This window comes from Nicotiana tabacum, chromosome 18, assembly GCF_000715075.1.
Source record: "Nicotiana tabacum cultivar K326 chromosome 18, ASM71507v2, whole genome shotgun sequence".
In the NCBI taxonomy this organism is placed as follows: domain Eukaryota; kingdom Viridiplantae; phylum Streptophyta; class Magnoliopsida; order Solanales; family Solanaceae; genus Nicotiana; species Nicotiana tabacum.
Genome location: NC_134097.1, coordinates 149781035 through 149803312, shown reverse-complemented (window position 1 = coordinate 149803312; position 22278 = coordinate 149781035). Strand labels below are relative to the sequence as shown.

The window sequence follows — 22278 nt, the reverse complement described above, 5'->3', positions numbered from 1 at the left end:
TGGAATATTCAAATATATAAAATGATTTTTAAGGAAATCTGCATATTTCTTGCTTTAAAAAAAGAAGTTTCACAGTATAATGAAGTTATTGTTCATTACTTATAAACCATTGTGGATTCATGTAATTATTGTACAGACTTATAAAGTGTTCTTTAATTTACCCAATTGCGAAGTTCTACGACCTTAAAGATACGTTACAATCTCAAAAAATTATACACACATTATGCATATAGTTATACATATAGTTGTATAATAAGGGACGTCATCTCAAATAGCAAATTATTATGGGTTTTTTTCACTTTTAGGCTTGTCCGAAACTATTTATATTCGGTAACTGAAAAAGTGTATAATTTTTATATCTATACTATATTAAAAGCACGAAAGCCCTTAGCGAAATGTTGTTCGCCTTTTTTGACCTTTAAAAATAGATTTTTGTTATGAAACAACAAAAAAAGAAGAAAAGTATTGCAGAGAAAAGCAGAGAGAGATGATTCTTATTAATTTGGGATCAATTACAATGGAATATAACTCCTTTATTTATAGGGGAAGAATGATTTAGCCACCAAGTAACAAGTCCTAAGATCTCTCTAAATATAGACATTCACCATAAATAAAATAATATTTATAACACTCCCCCTTAAATGTTTATTCAATAGATAATGTGCCTCGTTAAAACCTTAATTAAAATAAAACCCAATGGGAAAAAAATTCTATAGAAGGAAAAAGAGTACACATATCTAACAATACGCCTTTTGGTTGTCTCGTTAAAAACCTTGCAAGGAAAACCCAGTGGGACAAAATCTTATAAGGAAAAAAGAGTACAACGCGTATTAACTCCGCCTGCAATTCACATCCTTGAGCCTTCGCATCCCAATCTTGTGCACCATCTTCAAAAGATTGTTGGTAGAGATTTGATAAACAAATCAGCCATATTAACTTGAATGAATATATTGCATCTTGAAATCATCATTCTTGATAGAGATTAATGTCTTCATAAACTGCCGTGAAATGGCCGTTTCAATATCTCCATAGAGGTATTCTCGCTATCACATTATCATGCTTATAGTTATAGCAAGATACATTTGTACACAAATTGCACTGAGGAAGTGGTACTTCAAGATCAAGAATTGTATATGATTTAAGCAGTTTAAATCCTTTTGGGGATTGTCATATAAGCATAGTCAAATAAGTCATTTAAAGAAACTTTAGATGCATATCAACTTTTCATGTCATGCTAGACATATAAGATAAATAAAAGTGACTGCACACACCATTGACTTTATACTTTCAAGTGTTTGAACTGCATGTCCAAAACAACATGTCTTTCATATGAAACCAATTCTACTTGAATTATTTCTTTAGACTTAAGATCCTCGTATATATATTTAGCGCTATTATAGATGTCGTTGACAAATATTTTATATCGGTTCCAACCTCCTTATTTTCATATAGACATAACATAGAGATCTCTCCATTCATATGTTCAGGTAACTGAATCTCTCTTGAGATTTTATGAAGTGTTATGTCATGTGATTTTCTAGATCACTTGTCTCCTTTATTATGATCATTTTGATCATTTCCTCATCTTATTTATCAAGAAGTTTATTTGAAACCGATTTGTCTATACGCTTTAAGAGTACCATAGACTTTGTCCTTCTAGGACTTAATAGGAGCATTTGCAATGAGAATATAGTTACTTTCTTTGAGTCAGCAAATGCGTCTGGCATGCTTTGCAATATATTGTAAATGAATTATCTTTTTATGAACTTCAAGTTCATATTATCGTATTCGAGGATCTAGATATACAAATGATAATTCATTCCACTTAACTTTTTCTCAACTATTTATCATGTCTCCCCCTCATGTTAGAAAAACTAACTTGCTTCCTCAACTTTGAAAGCCCATCTTTGTGGGTCATGATGTTAATCAAAATATACACCGCACATCAATAATAATAAGATGGAATTATTTGGTTCCTGACCCCGAACCACTTGTGAGGGGAGAATATAATATATTTTCATATATAACGTATATCAAACTGATATAGATAACTTTGTTCTCGTAGGAAATAGTTTAGTTATTAAGTGGAGGCACTTAATAAATCACTTTGCTAAACCAACTGTGATGTAAATCAACTTATCAAGATGAACTATCTTGAATAGAAAAACTGAAAATTATGCTCGAAATTAAATTATTGAGCAAATTACCTCGCAAAACACCATGTTGCGGGTTAATAATAATCGCACATGTAACCATCTCATAGATGAATCTTATGTGGTATACATGATAGGTGAATGGGCTCATATTCACCTTTGATATTTCCAGCTTTCATGGGATTCAATCCCAATTTTAGTTGGTCTATTGATTAATGAGAACAAACAACATAAGAGAATTTATAAAGAACTTTCTAATTCTTTAATATTTACCTATGCGAATTCTCTTTTATTTTTACACATCATGCTTAAATTGATATGGCTAAACCAATTATGCCAACTGAATAAATTATCAATATTGATAAAGTTGAGATTTTTACACCATTACATGTGCAATTATCAATAAACTCAAGTTTATAATGATATGAGTTTTTATATCAATAAACTTCTACTTTATTGTAGCATTCTTTTGTTTGTGTAGTACAAACTGGAGAATAAAATGGGTAACTTTTCACATACATATTACCCCGCTACAAATTGTAGAAATAGAAGATATTAAATCTTTCCTTACTACAACACAATGCCTTATTGATAATCAATTTTATTCCTCCAAAATAGTAATAATTGGCTCTTCGAGAGCTCTCAAATAATTTGGTACTACCACATATTCATCAACATCCATATGGTGAATATCTCTTTTAAAGATAAAGTTATACTATTATGGTTATGGTCAAAATTATATGCAAGATCTGTTTCTTGCATTACCGTTGTCTTTTAATAGTCACATCGCCAAAATATTTTGACGTACAATAAGTATGCGACCAATGACCATTCATGCCATAATATTGACATTATTTTCTTATTTCCCCTCAAACCTCGTTCTAGAGGTGAGTGTGGTATATTTACTACCACTAGTACATTCATTTTCTTTCAAGAATGAATATGTATTCACAAATCAGATGTTGTCACATTCACATCATGAATGGACCATAATCATCTATATGTGCTTGACAAAATCTCATGTCAAATCGATGACAAAGTTTACTTTCACAGAGTGAAGGATTATTTTGAAAATCCTTATTATTCTTATTATCACAATGATGATGATTATAATTTCGTTTATTGTCGCGTCCACATTCATTGATACCTTCACGGTAATAATTTTGTCTTCTTTTAGACATACTGCTATCACATTCTCTTAAGGGAATGAGAATGGAGCAAATTCAATGGGAAGAGTTTTCAGTTCTTTGCCACAATCATACATAAATTTGATCATGGCAAGACATAGAAATTTTACCACTTTGGGTGGTTATAATTTCTTCAAACTCCATTAGAGTTATACATAAAATTTATTGTCTTTGCTTGTATTTAAAATCAAATCATAGAATAAAAGAGAAAAATACGGTAAAATACATACCTTAAATCCAGAATTCAATCATAAAGGAAGTTCATGAAACAATTGATAATCATTATGCTCAATCCCAAAGCTTCTACCCAATTGGTTAGAGTCTCGTGTTGATAACGTGTTATGAAACAATAAAAGAAGAAGAATAGTATTGCAGAGAAAAGCAGAGAGAGATGATTCTTATTGACTTGGGATCAATTACAATGGAATAAAACCCCTTTATTTATAGGGGAAGAGTAACCCTAAGATTTCTCTAAATATAGACATTCACCATAAATAAAATACTATTTATAACAATTTTACATTAGACGAAAGTGTAATTTAAGTTTTCCCTAATTTTTAGGAGCTCTTAATCAACTAAAATTTAAATATTAAATCTTTTCCTAATATGTAAAAAGTCCAAAATAAAAATCGAATAGAAATTTACTCGATATAAACTCTTCCCTTATTTGGACAAGTTAACGTAATTATAACCTTCCATATAAAAATTTTCAATATTAATTTTCAGAATAGAAAAATAAATAAAAGGAAATTAAAAAGGAAAGAAGTACAGATATAAAAAGGTTTACCTGTTATGGACTCCTTCGAGAATTGAGATTGCATTTTTTTAAAAACTTATTTTCAACTTTTGTTTGCTTCTCTTTCTTCTCGCTTATTACTATTATTATTTCTTTTTATCATTGTTTTAAAAGAACTTAATCTAAGTGGAAAGTTAGAGGAAAGAAAATCAAGATTAAGAGTTTTATATATGCATATACTTTTGGAATCCACTCACTTTATTTTTTTTTTAACTTAAGAATTGAGAGTTAAAATAATTTTAGAGAAAAACAAAACTATATATAAAAGATTTTTGTAAAATTAACTAAATAAAGGAGTATATCAGAAAGGACAATTTAGTCAAACTCTAACTTTTTAATGTTATAATAAATAGATTAGAAGTATTGTTATAAAAAAAGTTAGAATAAAGGAGATAAATGTAACACCGTAAATCATATCGGAAATTAGTGTTACAAAGCCAAATATGAAAAGAAGACTCTAATTTGTTTTATTAATTCTTTAATTTTTAAGAGTTTAATCACTTATAAGAGTATAAATTACTTTTTATTTGAATAATATATCATAACTAAAATTGCTTACATGTTATCCTCGTAGACTATATATAAAAACTAAAATATATTTTTACTTCATACTTGAACTACTTTCCTAAAAGAGATCGAGAAATGGTTGGAGAATCTATAACACTGATAATTATGCAAATATAAAGATGCAAAAATGGAATATCAATAGATTTTTTACCTTTCATAAATCTTAGTGGATAAAATTATATTACGGTTAAACATATAAAACTTTCAATGAACCAATATTTAGAATAAATCAACAAGGAAATAAAATATTTCCTCAAGTATTGAAACTAAATATTTAAGTCTTTGATTAATTAATAAGAGAAAAATCCAAATCAATCTTTTCTAAAATTCATAAATTTTTAAGCTTTCAAAACTCTTAGGATATATAATTTGTTTCCGTAAGAAAAGCACTACCGTGAGAGAAACAAAAAAAAAAAAAAAATAGAGTTAAATTAATTATCATATAACTTTAAGAGTAAAATTGGTAAGATATACAAATTTGAAGTAATAAAGATGAAATACTAGAAGATAGAATGTATCTTACAACTTGTTTGCATGGTTGTTACATGTCGTTTCGTAATGTATCGTATCATATTGTATTGTATTGTACTATATTATTTGATGAATATAATGTTTGGATAGATTGTATCATTTGCCGTTATTTCATGATATCACGCACCATCAATATGAAGAATAAACTGCAATATTGTAAAGAAAAATTATGATACAAGTAAAATTATTATATAAAAAGGTAGGGTAAATGATAAAATAAAATTATTTAATAATAATGAAGGGTGAGATTGAGAGAAAAAGACAAGGTAACGACGCGATCACACCAAATTGGTCATTACATAAAGTGACACATTTTGTCGTTATGTAACGAGAAATTTAACGATACAATACAATAAAATTTAAGTAACAATGAAAACAAATATCGTATTTAACGTAACAATACGATACAATATAACAAGTAACAACCATCCAAACAAGCTGTTAACGAGGAGATAATTTTTTTTATTTTTTTGCATTTATAGCAATAAATGACAACTCTCTACGTTATTTTTAGACATATTATCACTTGCCAATATCTTTTTAAGAGCTACATGATCAATGTTTTCGTTTTCATATCTCTAGAAGAGACACAATTTTACTTTTTTGTTTAATTTTTCGTACGAAATTCCTACATAAGTTCTCAAAAATCACTATAAGCCATTGATAACCTTTTTAATTGAACTAACTAAATAGGATCAACATTCATCATTTTTGGGAACTTATACTTTTTTCTTATTTTTTATTTTATAACTCACACACATTATTTATATAATTTTTAAAATTTATGAACTCATTATATGGGGTACACACGCAAAGCGCGTACCCTAAAACTAATAATATAATATATAAAAAAATATATATATTTCAAGTATTATTTTAAGAGCAGCTATACAATGTTATTTTCCCATTTATTATACTGTTGCGATCTTTTTTGCATCGGGCTACAAGCCGGGTTGAGATATGGCCTCTAAAATGGAGGGTATTAATGCAATTAACCACACGTCGAGGGGTAAAATTACAAATAGTCTACCCTTGGGGTGGCTTTTCTTGGTGGGAAAGTAGAGGACCAGTTCGTTATATTCGAAAATTCAAATCATTCGTATCCAATGGACTAAAGCAAAAGCATCATTCTCTCTCTCATCCCCTCTCTCTCTCACACACACACACAGTGTCAGAGCCCAATATATATATAAAGAGACAAGACTTACAAATTCAACTTTCCCTAAATCACACCATTTCTCACCTTTGCCTCATTCCTGCAACTGTCTTACAACTTCCTCAATTTTATTCCCTCCTCAAAACCCTAAAATTTTATTCCCTATTCAATTCAATTTTCTCCGTTTTATTCCAAGTTTTTTTTCTTCATGTTTTTGAACTTTTAAGTGGAAAAAGGGGAACTCAACTGATCAAATTCAAAATTGAAAGTTGTGCCAGAAAATAGTTAAAGGTATTGACTTTTGGACCCAGTTTCTTATGTAGCCTTTTTTGTGAAATATGTAGCTTTGGCCAAATTATTAATAGGTCAATGAATTTGTGCTAAATTCTGTTTATGTCTATTTTTTTCTCACTATAAGCCCAAAATATTCATTTTTTCCAGGATTCAAGTAGTTAAAAGGTATTGACTTGTGTACCCTGTTTGTTATATGTTACTCTATTTGTGAATTATGGAGTTTTGGTTAAATTATTTATAGGTCAATGAGTTTGTGTTAAATTCTGTTTATATTTGACCTTTTTCTTTTTGCACTCTGGAATAATGAAAATTCCAGAAACTAAAGCTCATCCTTTTTATTACTGTAAGAGTTTTACATGTTTTTGATATTTAAGTGAAGACAAGAAAACCAACTGATCAATCTTCTGTTATAGTGAAAGTTGTGCCAGAAAATAGTTAAAGGTTTTGGCTTTTGTACCCAGTTTCTTATATAGTCTCTGTTTGTGAATTATGGAGCTTTGTGAAAATAAAACTTTGGCCAAATTATTAATAGGTCAATGAGTTTATGTTAAATTCTGATTCTGTTGACTTTTTTTTTAATTATTGGAATAGTGAAATTCCAGCAATTCAGTTTCTTTCATTTTTATTCCAAGATTTTGTGTCATAAATTTTGAAGGTTTTAACGAAAACCCAAGTGTTTCTATTACAGTGCAATCTGTGCCAGAATAAGTTAAAGCTATTGGCTGTGCTACTCAGTTTCCTATATGTCACTTTGTGTGAATTACGAAAATTTATGAAAATAAAGCCTTGGGCTAATTGTTAATTGGTCAATGAGCTTATATTCAACCTATATGTTATCTTTTTCTCGATTCCTTCATGGTGCAGAGTGTCATATTTTGTGATGTGTTTATGTTGTTATTATAGAATTTTTGGACATTTGTTCTGTCTATCTATACTTTCAATGCCTCTTGTTTTCTTCCAAGATTTACAGTTTTTAAACTTCTGAGAAATAACATAGTGAACAATACTGATGACTTTTCATAGTACAATCAGTTTTTTTATAAATTCTGTTAAGGTATTGGCTTTATGCGTGTGAAGTGTGGAGTTTCCAGAACATTTCTTCACTCTACTCTGTGTTGACATGTTTTTCCCTTTTTTCTGTTTTTTGATTCGTAAGAGCTGATAAGGTAATTCCAAGTGATTAATCTTTTATCATACTGAACCTGGTGCTGAGAATTCGATTTAGCCACTGGTTCTGTTGTGTGAATTATGGAGTTTTGTGGACATACTCTTCCATTAGTATTTGACTGTGCTGGTTGTATTGGAGACATTATGTACATGATGGTGTTTGTTGAGGGCAGCCTTCAATGATTTTGTTACAGTATCTATTATCAAACTTTGACTGCATGACATACGTGGTTTAACTATTGTTATCATCAATTTTCAGTGTTGAAGATTGATTCCCAGGACAAAGAAATGGAAGCTAACGGGAAGGATGACTTAATGAAACCGCTTTTGCAAGATGCTGATGCTGTAGCTGTCAATATGGCTCAACTAAGTGATAGTAAAAATAAAAAGATTAGAACTCTTCTTTTCAAAGTTAATGGCATCACTTGTGCATCTTGTTCGAATTCCATAGAATCTGCGCTGGGAAAGCTTAAGGGGATTGAGAGTGCTACGGTGTCTCCACTTCAAGGACAGGCCGTTGTTAAATATGTGCCAGAACTTATCAGTGTATGTCCAATTTAAGATAATGGAACACTATCTTAATTTTAAGCTAAGAGTATAGTCTTCAAACATTCGAGGAATTCAGAGTCCTTGGCGACCAAATAACTCAGTTGTATTTTCATGCTGTTGACAGTCTATTGGTTTTGAAAATCACTATATCTGTTGTAGTTAGTTAACTGATAAATTGATTCTTTTATTTGTGCTTTTCTTTTCCATTTCCAATTTCATGACTTTTCTGTTATAACTGCTTCCTTAAAGTGGCTTGTGTTCCGAACATAATAAAATTGATTGTTGTGACGAAACATTTTAAACTCAGTTTAATATCTCAAAGAAGGTATACCATACATTTTGCTCAAAAAAGGGTTGTGCTCTCTCTCTCCATTCTAGACTTGCATACATATCTATGCATCTCTCATTGTAAGGAGAAGGTTTACGAATTTCATAAAAGAGCAGAATAGGTTTACAAGTGAAACAACAAAGGAAAATATTCTAGTATGAAGTACCATTTTAAAAAAAATTGCCTGATTTCATATCATCTTTGGGTATGTTGAGCGCTTCCTGAGCTCAACTGAGAAAAGTTGGATCAACTCTAATGTCTATGACTTCAGAGATTGATTTAATGGTGGTTGATGCTCTTTGTTTTTCTTCTTTGTTTATATTTCCTTATTTCACAAAAGATATGGTTATTCCAGGCAAAAAAGATAAAAGAGGCTGTCGAAGACACTGGTTTTGAAGTTGATGAGTTTCCAGAGCAAGACATTGCTATCTGCCGGATCAGAATCAAGGGGATGGCATGCACAAGCTGTTCTGAGTCTGTTGAACGTGCCCTTTCGATGACTGATGGAGTAAAGAAAGCCGTGGTTGGTTTATCTCTTGAAGAAGCAAAAGTTCATTTTGATCCAAATGTTACCAGTACCAGCCGGATTGTTGAAGTAATAGAAGATGCTGGATTTGGAGCTGATATAATTAGTTCAGGCAGCGATTTAAATAAAGTACACTTCAAGCTAGAAGGCATCAATTCTCCAGATGATATTACTGTTATTCAATGCTGTCTCGAGGCGCTGGAAGGTGTAAACACTGTTGAAATAAACCAGCAAGAGTATAGAGTGACCATAAGTTATGAACCAGATATAATTGGTCCAAGAACCCTAATGCATTGTATTCAAGAAGCTGGGCATGGGTCGAGTACTTATCGTGCAAGCCTTTATATCCCACCAAGACAGCGGGAATTAGAGAAAGAGCATGAAATCCACACTTACAGGAACCTGTTTTTGTGGAGCTGCTTATTTTCAGTGCCAATATTTGTTTTCTCAATGGTACTTCCAATGCTTCCCCCTTATGGGAATTGGTTAGAATACAAGGTTTTCAACATGCTTACGGTTGGATTATTGTTAAAATGGATCCTTTGCACTCCTGTGCAGTTTGTTATTGGTCGAAGGTATTCTTTACAATGTAATTGCCTTTTTATTCTGAACTGTCTGTTGTAGAAATCTAATAATTTCTAGTAATAAACTATTTTTCTAGGTTTTATGCAGGATCATATCATGCACTGAGACGGAAATCTGCAAACATGGATGTTCTGATTGCATTGGGCACTAATGCTGCCTATTTCTATTCGGTTTATATTATGATAAAAGCATTGATTTCAAATTCCTTTGAGGGGCAAGATTTCTTTGAGACTAGTCCGATGTTGATATCGTTTATATTATTGGGGAAATACCTAGAAGTTCTTGCAAAAGGAAAGACATCAGATGCTTTGGCAAAGTTGACAGAGCTGGCTCCTGAGACTGCTTACCTATTAACATTGGATGGTGCTGGGAATATTATTTCTGAGACAGAAATTAGCAGTCAATTAATACAAAAGAATGATGTCCTTAAGATTGTTCCGGGGGCAAAGGTTCCTGTAGATGGCGTTGTTATTAATGGTCACAGTTATGTGAATGAGAGTATGATCACTGGAGAAGCTAGGCCTGTTTCCAAGATGCCAGGTGACAAGGTACTCAAGATTTATTGGCTATGGGTTTCACACTTTTTGTTTTCAAATGCAGGCATTAATAATAGATATTTTATTATTAGGTCATTGGTGGAACTGTAAATGAAAATGGATGTGTACTCATCAAAGCCACTCATATTGGTTCGGAGACTGCGCTCTCACAAATTGTTCAGTTAGTTGAAGCTGCTCAGCTTGCCAGAGCACCTGTTCAGAAACTTGCTGATCAGATATCTAGATTTTTTGTACCCACGGTGAGTTTTTTCAATTTAAGTAGAAACTACTACAATTCTTGTTAGATAATTTTGTTTTTCTGAATGAAATGAAATCCAAGCAATGAATAAAAACTATTCGGATCTGCACGGTGACTAATTTCTTTTTCCAGACAAATCTTTAATTGTCGTATGTTTGTTTGAGCAAAAGAGATACTCCCTCGACATGTAATGAAGAAATATGTTGCTATTGATATCTTCAAGATATTCCTCTTAGAAGCCTTTTTGACAGTGTACCATTACTTTAAATGCTAACAACAACAACAACAATATACCCGGTGTAATCCTACAAGTGGGGTATGGGGAAGCTAGTGTATACACAAACCTTACCCCTACCTTGTTAGATAGAGAGGTTGCTTCTGATAGATCCTCAGCTCAAGAAAAGCAAAATCACAACAGTTTAAAAGAAATAGGATAGCGAAGAAGACATGGAAAAAGAAGAGATAACAACAACAACAAGATAATAAGAAAATCAAAGCAGAAGAAACATCAGGTAGTAGTTGAAATCTAAGAATAAGGAAAGACGCTCGACTACCTACTAACCTTACTAAGTCTCGACCTCCATACCCTCCTATCAAGGATCATGTCCTCTGTAGTGTAAGCTGAAGATGTGCCATATCCCTCCGGAGCACCTCTCCCCTCTTAAAATTGAAGTTAATTACTAGTTCACGTTAAGTTCGTATCAGTCTCAATCAGATTGTTTCATAGAGAGAGTCTACCTTTTTTTTATTTTATTTTGGTCTACCTCTGCCTCTCCTTAGACCCACTATGGCGAACTTCTCACACCTCCTCACTCCTCACTCCTCACTGGGGCATCCGTGCACCTCCTATTCACGTGCCCGAACCATCTCAGTCTCGCTTCCCGCATTTTGTCCACCACGGAGGCCTCCCCCACCTTATCCTGAATCATTACTTTAAATACTGATGGATGTAAACAGTGAAATCTATAGTGAACTGAAGACCATGGCCAAATATCCTCTGGTTTATTCTTAGACCTTAATCTGAACGATTAGGATAACAATAGTTTGGAGCCTGTCATAGTTTCTAATGTATTATAATACAGCACAGTTCATATGATAAGAGAGTGAATATAGCTTTTGAGACCTAAAATGGTGCTTATTAAGTTGACCTTATTCACAGATTTAGCCAGTTATCTGCACAAAAGCTAAAACAATCAAATTTTATTATTATTTCAGGTTGTTTTAGCTGCAGTCGTGACATGGCTAGCGTGGTTTATCCCTGGAGAAGTAGGTGTATATCCTTCAAGTTGGATACCAAAAGGAATGAGTGTATTTGAGCTTGCATTACAGTTTGGTATATCGGTATTGGTGGTCGCTTGCCCCTGTGCTCTCGGATTAGCTACTCCTACAGCAATTATGGTTGCCACCGGAAAGGGCGCTTCTCAAGGTGTCCTTATTAAAGGTGGAAATGCTCTTGAAAAAGCACATAAGGTTTGTTCACCTCAAAAAAAAGTTCCAGCCTTATTAGTAGACTACAAGTGAAATTATTTCTCTGTCACAGAAGAAAGTGGTCTACTCTTATCTCTCCCCCACCCCCCCCCCTTCCCCTTTTGAGCTAGGGATTTGAGGGGTTGGGCAGGTGTTGTCAGCTTCATTGCATTCAAATGGATCAATCTGTTGGTTCCAGAAGTTCTTGTTTACAACTAAGAAAAATAAAGAATAGCTAGTTAACTGGGAGTTCAATTGTGCTTGCAGACTAATTAGACTACCAAATATTTTAAGTCATGAATAAAAAATAAATTGCATATTTCTATTTTCTGGTGTGGGTGTTAATGCAAACGCATTGTTCTTACAGGTGAAACTGGTTGTGTTTGATAAGACAGGAACACTGACAGTTGGAAAGCCCACTGTTGTAAGTGCCGTGATATTCTCCAACATCTCTATGCAGGACTTCTGTGATGTAACTATCTCTGCTGAGGTGCGGCTTCTTTTCCCTTCTTCTGTTTCATATTTCTTTTCCTTAATACATATTTAGATGCAATGCCTACACTATTATCTGGTAGCTTTGCTATGTGGTGTATCATAGTCATGTATTTCTTATATTTGCACGTGAGAGGCGAGTCCATAATCTAAATTGTAGAGAACTGTATGATACAAAGAGACTGATCTTTAATTATCACCATAAAGTATCAGAGCTACTCTTCCCTATCCTATACTTTAGTAGTAATAGTAAATTATCACAACTGAATATTGTGGCACATGAGATAATAAATTCTCCTCAGCTTGTATTTGTAAAATGATACTTCATCTCTTCCCACTTTGTCCCTTTCTTTTTTAAGGATATGTAACTTGGATATTGGAGGCTTATTTAACTTGAACATTTTATATTGTGCTAGAAGAAAATATTAATTGTGATGGATATAATTACATAAGTTATTGCCAACTAGTATTAATTCCATTAAAGTGATACATTTTTGGACTTCCCCACAATGAAGTGGATTACCTGTATCATGTCCAAGTAGTAATCATTAAGCTAACTATCCAAAATATGGACTCAAATAAAATGAGGCATTTTCAAATGTGATATCAAAAGTGGACAAGTTATTAAAGTTGGGAGAAATATCAGTACTATGACCATCCATGTTAGATTCATATGTCCGGAATTTGATTTTCAGGCAAATAGTGAGCATCCTATTGCAAAAGCTGTTGTGGACCATGCCAAAAAGTTACGCCAGAAGCACAGTGCAGAAAATGAACATCACCCTGAGATAGAGGACTTTGAGGTGCACACTGGAGCTGGTGTGAGCGGGAAAGTTGGAGAACAAAGAATTCTTGTGGGAAACAGGAGGCTTATGCATGCTTTCAACGTCCCAGTTAGCAATGAAGTTGAGAACTACATTTCAGAGCATGAACAGCTTGCTCGTACTTGTGTCTTAGTTGCCGTGGATGGTAAAATTGCTGGGGCTTTTGCTGTGACTGATCCTGTAAAGCCAGACGCAGCACGTGTTGTTTCTTTTCTCAAATCAATGGACATCACAAGTGTCATGGTGACTGGTGATAACTGGGCGACAGCAAGAGCAATAGCAAGTGAAGTGGGAATTCAGATGGTGTTTGCTGAAACAGATCCACTGGGAAAAGCTGATAAGATTAAAGAATTGCAGGCAAACTTCTCTCCTCTTTCTTGATAATATGCATTATTTATTAAGATTCATGATTAGCAGTCCATGTACGAGGCAAGTTGTTTATCTACTAATGGCTTGGCAATTTTTGAATGTAAGTTTAATGCTTTACGGTTTCATTTTGAGTATGGTTTGCGATTGTTAGGAAAAAACTCCGGACTGTAAAAATGCTTTGAAGATCCTAGGCTCAAGTTAGCTTCTAATTTCTACCACTTTGATGCAGTTGAAAGGCACACCTGTTGCAATGGTAGGAGACGGGATAAACGATTCCCCAGCACTTGTTGCAGCTGATGTTGGGATGGCAATTGGTGCAGGCACTGATGTAGCTATAGAAGCCGCTGATGTTGTTCTCATCAAGAGCAATCTTGAAGACGTCGTCACAGCGTTAGATCTCTCTAGAAAGACAATGTCACGTATCCGACTCAATTATGTTTGGGCACTCGGGTACAATGTGCTTGGCATGCCAGTTGCTGCTGGTGTCTTGTTCCCCTTCACTGGAATCCGTTTGCCCCCATGGCTTGCTGGTGCGTGCATGGCGGCTTCTTCTATTAGCGTGGTTTGTTCATCGCTACTGCTGCAGTCTTATAAGAAACCTCTGCATTCTCGAGTCAATTAATCATAGTTTTCTTAAGTTCTTGAAATAATCACCATTAGTGTTAGTTTCTAGCTTAAGCATTGCTTTCAATTTGACCAAAATGAAGGTCAAAGAGGGGCATAAATAGAAAATGATTGTTGTATTTTAGTCTTTCTCAATATGATACATCTTATTAGCTACTTTATCTCATTTGTAGAATTTACAAATGCTAGTGTCTTTACTAATGGTATGATACTATAGCAGTAAGCCTAGTCATCGCCCCCCGCCACCCCACCCACCCCCATGTCCAAAACAACATGTCTTTCATATTAAACCAATTCTATTTGAATTGTGTATCGTCTATGTCACGACCCATTTTTCATAATAGGTCATGATGGCGCCCAACACCGTTGTCAGGCAAGCCAACGCGGAAATATTAGTGAATTCTTATTTTACTTACCCAAAACAGTTACAACATTTTTTCTTAATTTGCAATTAAAAGCAGGTGATAATATGCAACATTCAATAATAATTATACAATCCAAAAGAAACGTCTACTAATGTGTGTGCCAAGACCTGGTGTCACAAGCTGTGGGCAACTAGTAGAATATACAAAATAATACATCTATCCTACCGTCTGAAATAGAATAGACAGTCAAAAGTAAGGAAGACTCCATCCAACTGCTGATCGACACAAGAAGGGAAAGCAACTCACCGTGGAAGTCTCGGACTATGATCAGGGACGCGCACCGGTCTGATAACAAGATGAACCTGTCTCAGAGCCTGTACAATTAAGTACAGAAGCATAGCATGAGTACATAAACAATATGTACCCGGTAAGTATCCCGTCTAATCTCGAAGAAGTAGAGACGAGAGTTCGACTTGATACCTACTAGGGCTAAATAATATAATATGATGTTATGCCAGGTATGATGGTCACAATATATAACATGTGAAATAAGTATTTCTAAGTCATGTCATTGTAACACCCCAGTTAATCCTTTACAATTTAAACCATGTAATAGGCAGGTCATCAATAATAAATTCACATAAATATCATGCGCACGTTATGCCGAGGTCGACGACCCGATCCAACACAAAAGAAACTGTGCACTGCCAGAGGGTCGAATGACGTGAACCATAGATGCATCTATTTCTACCGAGGCGATCGGCCCGATCCACAAGTATCAATTATCAACAGAAGAATACAAGAAGACGCATTTATATTCAAATAAACTCATACAAGTATTCAACACAACATATGTTCACTTATGTTCATTTCCAATTCTCTGGCATATCTTAACTGATCACATTAGCAAAAAGACATACAACATTTGCAATTATAGCATGACACGGGTCCTAAACTACCCGGACAATTAACATGATAGCAGCTACACACAGACTCTCATCACCTAGTGCGTATGTAGCCCCCGCATTTAGTAGCAAATTATACAATTATTACTACTATGGTTACAATTCTCTCTTACAAGGTTAGAAAGGAGACTCACCTCGCTCCAAAGTGTACTTCCAATACCAAGAACGATCCCGAACCCTCAATTTGGAGCCGAACGATCCAAAACTAGTTAAATGGGGTAAGAACTAGTCAATACAAGCTCATAAGGTCACATCCTAACTATTAAAGCAATTTCCAAACCTTAAACACAAGTTTCCTAAAATCTGACTCCGGGCCCACGTGCCCGGATTCTGAAATTTTTCGAAGAAAGTTGTTCTTTGTGACCTAAGGATCAATAATATATGATTTCTACTTCACTTCATAACCAATTTCGTGAAAAAATATAAGTTTTATCAAAACACTAGGTTTTGCTCTAATCCCATGATTTTACCTTAATCCTAGTATTTAATCTACCTAAGACACAAGTATTAAACTAGGAATAGGTGGGATAAACTTACCTCAAGATGCTAGGTGAAAGTCTTCTCTCAAAAGCTCCAAAATCGCCCAATGGAGGAGTGAAAAGTGGCAAAAATGACTTAGAACCCGTATTAAATGAAGCTCACTGCTTCAGCGATTTCCGCATCTGCGATCCCGCTTCTGCGAGGAAGAGACCGCATCCGCAGAATTGGCCAAGCGGGCTGGGACCGCTTCTGAGGTCTTAAGCCACTTCTGCGTCTTGAGAGCTGCTTCTGCAGTTTTGGGCCTGGCATGCCTTGGCCGTATCTGCGAGAGGACGACCGCTTCTACGGTCTCGCACCTGCGGCTGACCAGCCGTAGGTGCGGTTATGACAGAAGCAGATGCTTCAGCTCTTCTCAACCTTTCCAACTTCACTCGAGCCTCGTCCAATTGACGCTCGGGGATCCCGGGCCCCGCTCGAACATACCGACAAGTCTAAAATTATGAAACGGATCTGCTCGAACCTTTGGAACGCCCGAAACAACGCTAAATCTAAGAATCACCCCCTAAAACCAATTGAATCAAACTTATGAACTTCAAGTTCTTAATTCTCCTTTAACGAGCCGAAACGCACCTAAACTACTCGGATTGACACCGAATTTTGCGGGCAAGTCCTAAATGTTATATTGAATCTGTACCGGGCTCCGGAACCAACATACGAGCCCGATACCCATGTGATCAATCATTAATTAGTTTCTTTAAATCCTTAGAATTTCAGTTTAACAATTTCTCATAACAATTAATTACTCGGCCTAGGGACTTCGGAATTCAATTCCGAGCATACGCTCAGGTCCCAGATTTTCCTACGGACCCTTCGGGACCGTCAAAATACGAATCCGGATCTGTTTGCTAAAAATATTGATCAAAGTCAAACTTAGCCTTTTAAGAAAATCTAAAGGAATCAAATGAGCATATTTCAACCCAAATCCTTCCAATTCCTGAACCCGCCATCCCCGCCATCCCCGCAGGGTCGTAAATTAGTTAAAGCAAGAGCGGGAAGTTTTATTTAGGGGGACGGGGTTCTAAAAAGCAAAACGACCAGTCGGGTCTTTACATTCTCCACCTCTTAAACAAATGTTCGTCCTCGAACGGATATAGAAAAGTACATGAGGTGCTGAATAAATGTGGGTATCTACTCTGTATGTCCTCCTCGGACTCCCAGGTCACCTATTCGACTAGTTGGCCCCTCCACTGGACCTTTACCGTTGAAATCCTCTTGGATCTTAACTGGCGATCCTGTTTATCAATAATGGCAACTGGCTCCTCCTCGTAACTCAGGCTCTCATCCAACTGAATAGTACTGAAGTCCAACACATGGGACAAGTCGGCATGATACCTCCAAAGCATGAACATGTGAAAGACTGGGTGAACTCCCGATAAACTGGGGGGGTAAAGCAATCTCGTAAGCAACCTCCCCAACTCGTCTCAACACCTCAAATGAGCCAATAAACCTTGGGCTCAGCTTGCCCTTCTTCCCGAACCTCATAACACCCTTCATTGGCGAGACTTTCAAGAGGACCTTCTCGCCAACCATGAATGATACATCGCGCGCCTCCTGATCCGCATAACTCTTTTGTCTGGATTGAGCTGTGCGAAGCCTCTCCTGAATCAACTTTACATTGTCCAAGGCATCTTGCACCAAATTGTACCGTATAACTTAGCCTCACCAAGCTCGAACCACCCAATAGGAAAACGACACCGCCGACCATATAAAGCCTCAAATGGAGCCATCTCAATGATGGACTGATAGCTGTTGTTGTAAGCAAACTCTACCAAAGGAAAGAACTGATCCCACTGTTCTCCAAAGTCAATCACACATGCTCTAAGCATGTCCTCCAAGATCTGAACTGCCCGCTCCGACTGCCTGTCGGTCTGTGGATGAAATGTTGTGCTAAGCTCCACGCGGGTCCCCAACTCACCCTGAACAGCTTTCCAGAAATGAGAAGTGAACTGAGGGCCTCTATCTGATATGATGGAAACAGGCACACCGTGCAACCGGACTATCTCCCGAATGTAAATCTGAGCCCGCCTCTCCGAAGTGTAAGTGGTCACAACCAGTATAAAGTGTGCTGACTTGGTCAATCTATCCACGATGACCCATACTGCATCAAAATTCCGCAAGGCCCGAGGCAAGCCAACTACGAAATCCATAGTAATGCGCTCCCACTTCCACTCTGGTATAAGCATCTGCTGAAGTAGGCCACCCGGCCTCTAGTGCTCGTACTTGACCTGCTGGCAATTCAAACACCTAGCCACATACTCCACTATGTCTTTCTTCATCCTCCACCACCAATAATGTTTCCTCAAGTCACGATACATCTTTGTAGCACCCGGATGAACAGAATATCGCGAACTGTGTGCCTCTTCTAGTATCCTCTCCCTTAGACCATCAACATTAGGAACACATAGGCGACCCTGGAGTCGCAAAACACCATTCTCGCCAATAGAAACCTCCTTGGCACTACCCTGAAGCATTGTCTCTCTGAGAACTACCAAATGTGGATCATCGAACTGCCGGGCCTTGATCTGCCCCAATAAGGAAGACTGAGCAACAACGCACGCAAGAACTCGACTGGGCTTTGAAATATCCAACCTCACAAGTTTGTTAGCCAAGGACCGGATGTCCAAAGCTAGTGGCCTCTCCTCTGGTGGAATGAATGCCAAGCTACCTATACTCTCTGCTTTCCTGCTCAAGGCATCTGCGACCACATTTGCCTTGCCCGGGTGATAAAGAATGGTGATGTCATAATCCTTCAGCAACTCAAGCCATCTACGCTGCCTCAAATTGATATCCCTCTGCTTGAACAAGTGCTGTAAGTTGCGATGATCAGTATAAACCTCATATGATACCTCGTACAAATAATGCCTCCATATCTTAAGAGCATGAACAATCGCGTCCAACTCCAGATCGTGCACAGGATAATTCTTCTCATGGATCTTCAGCTGACGCGAAACATATGCAATAACTCGCCCCTCCTGCATCAATACACATCCCAAGCCAATGCGCGAAGCATCGTAATATACCATATACATCCCTGAACCGAAAGGCAATACAAGAACTGGTGCTGTAGTCAAGGCTGTCTTGAGCTTCTAAAAGCTCGCCTCACAATCATCAGACCAATGGAAAGGAGCACCCTTCTAGGTCAATCTAGTCAGAGGTGATGCAATAGATGAAAAGCCCTACACATATCGTTTGTAATAACTTGCTAACAACAGGAAACTCCTGATCTTGGTCGCTGAAGTAGGATGTGGCCAACTCTGAACTGCCTCAATCTTCTTTGGGTCCACCTTAATACCTTTCACTGACACAATATGCCCCAAGAATGCCAATGACTCTAGCCAGAACTCACACTTGGAGAACTAATCATATAGCTTCCGTCTCGTAAGGTCTGAACACTACCCTCAAATGCTGCTCGTGCTCCCCCAGGCTAGGGGAGTATATCAAGATATCATCAATGAAGATGATGACAAAGGAATCAATATAATGCTTGAACACTCTGTTCATCAAGTCCATAAATGTTGCTGGGGCATTAGTCAAGCCAAAGGACATCACCAGAAACTCATAATGGCCATATCTAGTCCGGAATGCAGTCTTCGGAACATCTAAGTCCTGAATCTTCAACTGATGGTACCTTGACCTCAAGTCGATCTTAGAGAACACCCTAACACCCTGAAACTGGTCAAACAAATCATCGATGCAAGGCAATGGATACTTGTTCTTGATGGTGACTTTGTTCAATGCACATCCGTATAGTCCCATCCTTCTTCTTCACAAATAACACTGGTGCACCCCAAGGCGATACACTGGGTCTAACAAACCCCTTTGCTAACAACTCCTCAAGCTGCTCCTTCAACTCCTTTGGAGCCATTCGGTACAGTAGAATAGATATAGGCTGGGTGTCTGGAGCCAAGTCAATACAGAAATCAATATCATGATCCGGTGGCATGCTGGGAAGATCGGAAGGAAACACATCGGCAAACTCCCGAACTACTGAAACTAAGTCAATCGTCGGAGCCTCTGCGGTGGTGCGACTGGAACAACTCTAGGACGCCTTCGTCCCCTTTCTCGGGCTGGTGCCCTCCCCTGGCCTCTGCCTCGTCCTCTAGCAACGGGGGGAGTAGCCCCTCCCGGGTCTGGAACATCCACCGTGCGTGTCCTCACCATTTGTGAGAGAATAGAACGGAGAAATTTAGTGTACCATCCACTGCACGATAGGAGATGAATAAAGAGTAGTTTCCTAATACCCTATAGCCTCTCGAAGATAAATACAGACGTCTCTGTACCGATCCGTAAGACTCTATTAGGTTTGCCCATGACTTGTGAGACCTACGTGAACCTAGTGCTCTGATACCATGTTGTCATGACCCATTTACATAATAGGTCATGATGGCGCCCAACACCGTTGTCAGGCAAGCCAACACGGAAGTATTAGTGAATTCGTATTTTACTTACCCAAAACAGTTACAACATTTTTTCTTAATTTGTAATTAAAAACATGTGATAATATGGAACATTCAATAATAATTATACAATCCAAAAGAAACATCTACTAATGTGTGTGCCAAGACCTGGTGTCACAAGCTGTGGGCAACTAGTAGAATATACAAAATAATACATCTATCCTACTATCTGAAACAGAATAGACAGTCAAAAGTAAGGAAGACTCCATCCAGCTGCTGATCGGTACAGGAAGGAAAAACAGCTCACCGTGGAAGTCTCGGACTATGATCAGGGATGTGCATCAGTTTAATAGCCAGATGAACCTGCCTTAGAGCCTGTACAATTAAGTACAGAAGCGTAGCATGAGTACATAAACAATATGTACCCAATAAGTATCCCGCCTAATCTCGAAGAAGTAGAGACGAGAGGTCGGCTTGATACCTACTAGGGCCAAATAATATAATATGATGTTATGCCAGGCATGATGGTCACAATATATAACATGTGAAATAAGTATTTCTAAGTCATATCATTTTAATACCCCAGTTAATCCTTTACAATTTAAACCATGTAATAGGTAGGTCATCAATAATAAATTCACATAAATATCATGTGCACGTTATGCCGAGGTCGACGGCCCGGTCCAACATAAAAGAAACTATGCGCTGCTAGAGGGTCGAATGGCGCGAACCATAGATGAATCTATTTCTACCGAGGCGATCGACCCGATCCACAAATATCAATTATCAACAGAAGAATACAAGAAGGCGCATTTATATTCAAATAAACTCATACAAGTATTCAACACAACATATGATTACTTAAGTTCATTTCCAATTCTCTAGCATATCCTAACTGATTACATTAGCAAGAAGACATATAACATTTGCAATTATAGCATGACACGGGTCCTAAACTACCCGAACAATTAACATGATAGTAGCTACGCACGGACTCTCGTCACCTAGTGCGTACGTAACTCCTGCATTTAGTAGAAAATTATGCAATTATTACTCCTATGGTTACAATTCCCTCTTACAAGGATAGAAAGGAGACTCACCTCGCTCCAAAGTGCACTTCCACTACCAAGAACGAGCCCGAACCCTCAATTTGGAGTCGAACGATTCAAAACTAGTTAAATGAGGTAAGAACTAGTCAATACAAGCTCATAAGGTCACATCCTAACTATTAAAGCAATTTCCAAATCTTAAACACAAGTTTCCTAAAATCCGACCCCGGGCTCACTCGAATTCTGAAATTTTTCGAAAAAAGTTGTTCTTTGTGACCTAAGGATCAATAATATATGATTTCTACTTCGCTTCATAACCAATTTCATGGAAAAATCTAAGTTTTATCAAAACCTTAGGTTTTGCTCTAACCCCATGATTTTACCTTAATTCTAGTGTTTAATCTACCTAAGACACAAGTATTAAACTAGGAATAGGTGGGATAAACTTACGTCAAGATGCTAAGTGAAAGTCTTCTCTCAAAATCTCCAAAATCGCCCAATGGAGGAGTGAAAAGTGGCAAAAATGACTTAGAACCTGTATTAAATGAAGCT

At 36.6% G+C, this 22278-nt stretch overlaps 1 protein-coding gene across 2 annotated transcripts; it reads left to right on the top strand.

The window, feature by feature from the left end:
* The first annotated feature begins 6339 nt into the window (after positions 1–6339).
* On the top strand, positions 6340–14593 carry LOC107785665 (copper-transporting ATPase HMA4). Of its 2 annotated transcripts, none has more exons than XM_075237467.1 (9): positions 6340–6681; positions 8111–8397; positions 9084–9829; positions 9916–10387; positions 10468–10635; positions 11850–12104; positions 12469–12591; positions 13289–13774; positions 14016–14593. In XM_075237467.1, the coding sequence occupies exons 2-9, from the start codon at positions 8140–8142 to the stop codon at positions 14406–14408; spliced, it is 2901 nt and encodes a 966-aa protein (XP_075093568.1). In that variant the 5' UTR covers positions 6340–6681; positions 8111–8139; the 3' UTR covers positions 14409–14593. The 2 variants fall into 2 exon arrangements, with proteins under 2 accessions (XP_075093568.1, XP_075093569.1); XM_075237468.1 differs by lacking the exon at positions 6340–6681 and adding an exon at positions 7039–7125.
* The last annotated feature ends 7685 nt before the right edge of the window (positions 14594–22278 follow it).